Raw genomic sequence first — 1,881 nt, 5'->3', positions numbered from 1 at the left:
AGAAACACTTCAGTCGTGGGGTGGAAGAGGACCTCAACTTTCACAGGTGGCCGGGAGGCTTTCAGCACAGCCCTCTGCGGCCGGACAGTGAAGGGAGATTCCAAGTCGCCCCTCTTGGCACTTCCAGTGGTCAGCTTGAAACTGTGGAGAAAGGGAAAGAATGAAGACCTCTGCAGTTGAAAGCACAGGTGCCACCAGCACAGCCAGGACTCTGCATAGGACCAGAAGAAAAAAAAAAAGGGAGCAGCATGAGAACAGGTTCTAGCCATGGACAGAGGGAGAACGCAGGCCTGGGAGCCTGAGGAAAAGTTCAGCACCAGGCAGCTGGACTCACCTGTACTCGATGTCATATAAGCCTTTGTTCTGCAGACTCAGGACTTCCTTTTTATTATCAAGGACATTAATGGTTCCAAATTCCAAGCTGCCATCTGGACCTGCAGAAAACCCGCAGAGCGAGGTAAGAAATGGTGAATATTTGTGAGCTGCTGCAGAGTACACCAGCTCACAAGCTACACAGTTGGAGTTCTTGGATGGCACAAAACCCTCTTCAGCAAGTGTCCCTTCTCGGAAGTGTTCTCTAGCTACTTGGCTGCCCTTTCTCTTCTTACTCCAAGGATCTGCAGGGTAGAAGCCAAGGAGTTTGGTTTCCATTTCCTTGCTTCCAAGCACAAATCCAGCTACTTTATTTTCTGTGCTGAGCCTTTGGGACTTGCCAACTGCCTGTTCAGATGACTGTTGTTCCAAAGCACCAAATGCAATCTGCACACGAAGCTGCACATTTCCAAGTTCAGTTGGGAGAGACTCAAGGCTGTTGGTGCCCTGACAGTGCTTTACTTCACGCAGCTTGCAAGGTCTGTGCTTTATGGATCTGTGCCACCCTTGCCTGCTATGCCATCCCCTCCCAAGGGCTTTGGTTGCCCACCTGCCAAGGTAGTAAAATGCACCCGGACTGTGTTGTCTGGGAGGCATCCACTGACCTTCAGGCATGTTGATGCTCAGATTAACATCGTAGACCTCCACAGAGACTTTGATGGTTTCAGCCTGAACAATGCCCAGGATGTTTTCTGTATCTGAAACCTGAGGCAGCACGAAACAAACACTGCTAAGACCATTCTTTTGGAAGACAGCCTCTGTCGCGGTCCGAAAAGGGGAACAGGACACCAGAAAGGGTGCAAGCAGACTTCTTTATTCAGGCGTGCGCCCGATTCTTAAGCATCCCGCCAGGGAAAAAGGGGCAGAACAGAGGGTGGGCTATCAGACAGACAAACAGGGGAGCAAATCAGAATAGGGCACAGGCAAAAGGGGGAGGAGTGGGGGAAGCAGGGAGCAGGCAATCTCATGGCAGGTCTGGGCATGTGCAGTTGTGCACCGCGCAGCATGAATACAATGAAACCACACAATAACAGCAACGTCCATATGAAAGTCCTGCCAATTGCTGCATGCTTTTCTTCATCCTGAATCGTGTTCCGTCACATCTCACTCTTTCTTATTCTCATGAAGCACGGCTAGAAAATATCTGTTTTGATAGTCCTCTTACAGCTCGCTGTGACATAAGAAATAGTTAGTAACAATACAAACAGAAAAAGCAAAATTTCAAAGCAAGTTAGAAAGGGTTTGTTTAAATGGACTTGGGGGAGGACCGATCTGCATCTTCCCAATCAGTTTGGACAGCTGCATTTGCTGAGTGACTAGCCTCTAAGGTCTTGTTACTGCCAGCTGCTTCCCCCATGGCCTCCCTGGCTTGACAAGTGTTTGTGGACTCCCAAGTTTTCTTAACCTCTTCATCTCACAGGCTGCCCTGGTGAGGGGGATTCTGCTGCAGTAGGAAACCTTATCAGCCCAATTCTGCACTCCCACAGCAGGGAATGGTGCTGCTAAAGC

At 49.7% G+C, this 1,881-nt stretch overlaps 1 protein-coding gene across 1 annotated transcript; it reads right to left on the bottom strand.

Annotated features, from left to right (window-relative positions):
• Window positions 1-6: 6 nt before the first annotated feature.
• LOC113942316 (hydrocephalus-inducing protein homolog) lies at window positions 7-1,077 on the bottom strand (the record flags this gene model as incomplete). The annotated part of the gene is made up of 3 exons (XM_027633448.1): window positions 7-141; window positions 335-434; window positions 978-1,077. Coding segments are annotated over 3 exons (335 nt in total), but the record flags the coding sequence as incomplete, so codon positions are not given.
• Between the last annotated feature and the right edge of the window lie 804 nt (window positions 1,078-1,881).

The sequence above is a fragment of the Corapipo altera genome, unplaced genomic scaffold (genome assembly GCF_003945725.1).
Source record: "Corapipo altera isolate COAL_440 unplaced genomic scaffold, ASM394572v1 59775, whole genome shotgun sequence".
In the NCBI taxonomy this organism is placed as follows: Eukaryota; Metazoa; Chordata; class Aves; order Passeriformes; family Pipridae; genus Corapipo; species Corapipo altera.
Note: the sequence above shows the minus strand (reverse complement) of the source record. Positions and strands in the feature narration are given on the sequence as shown.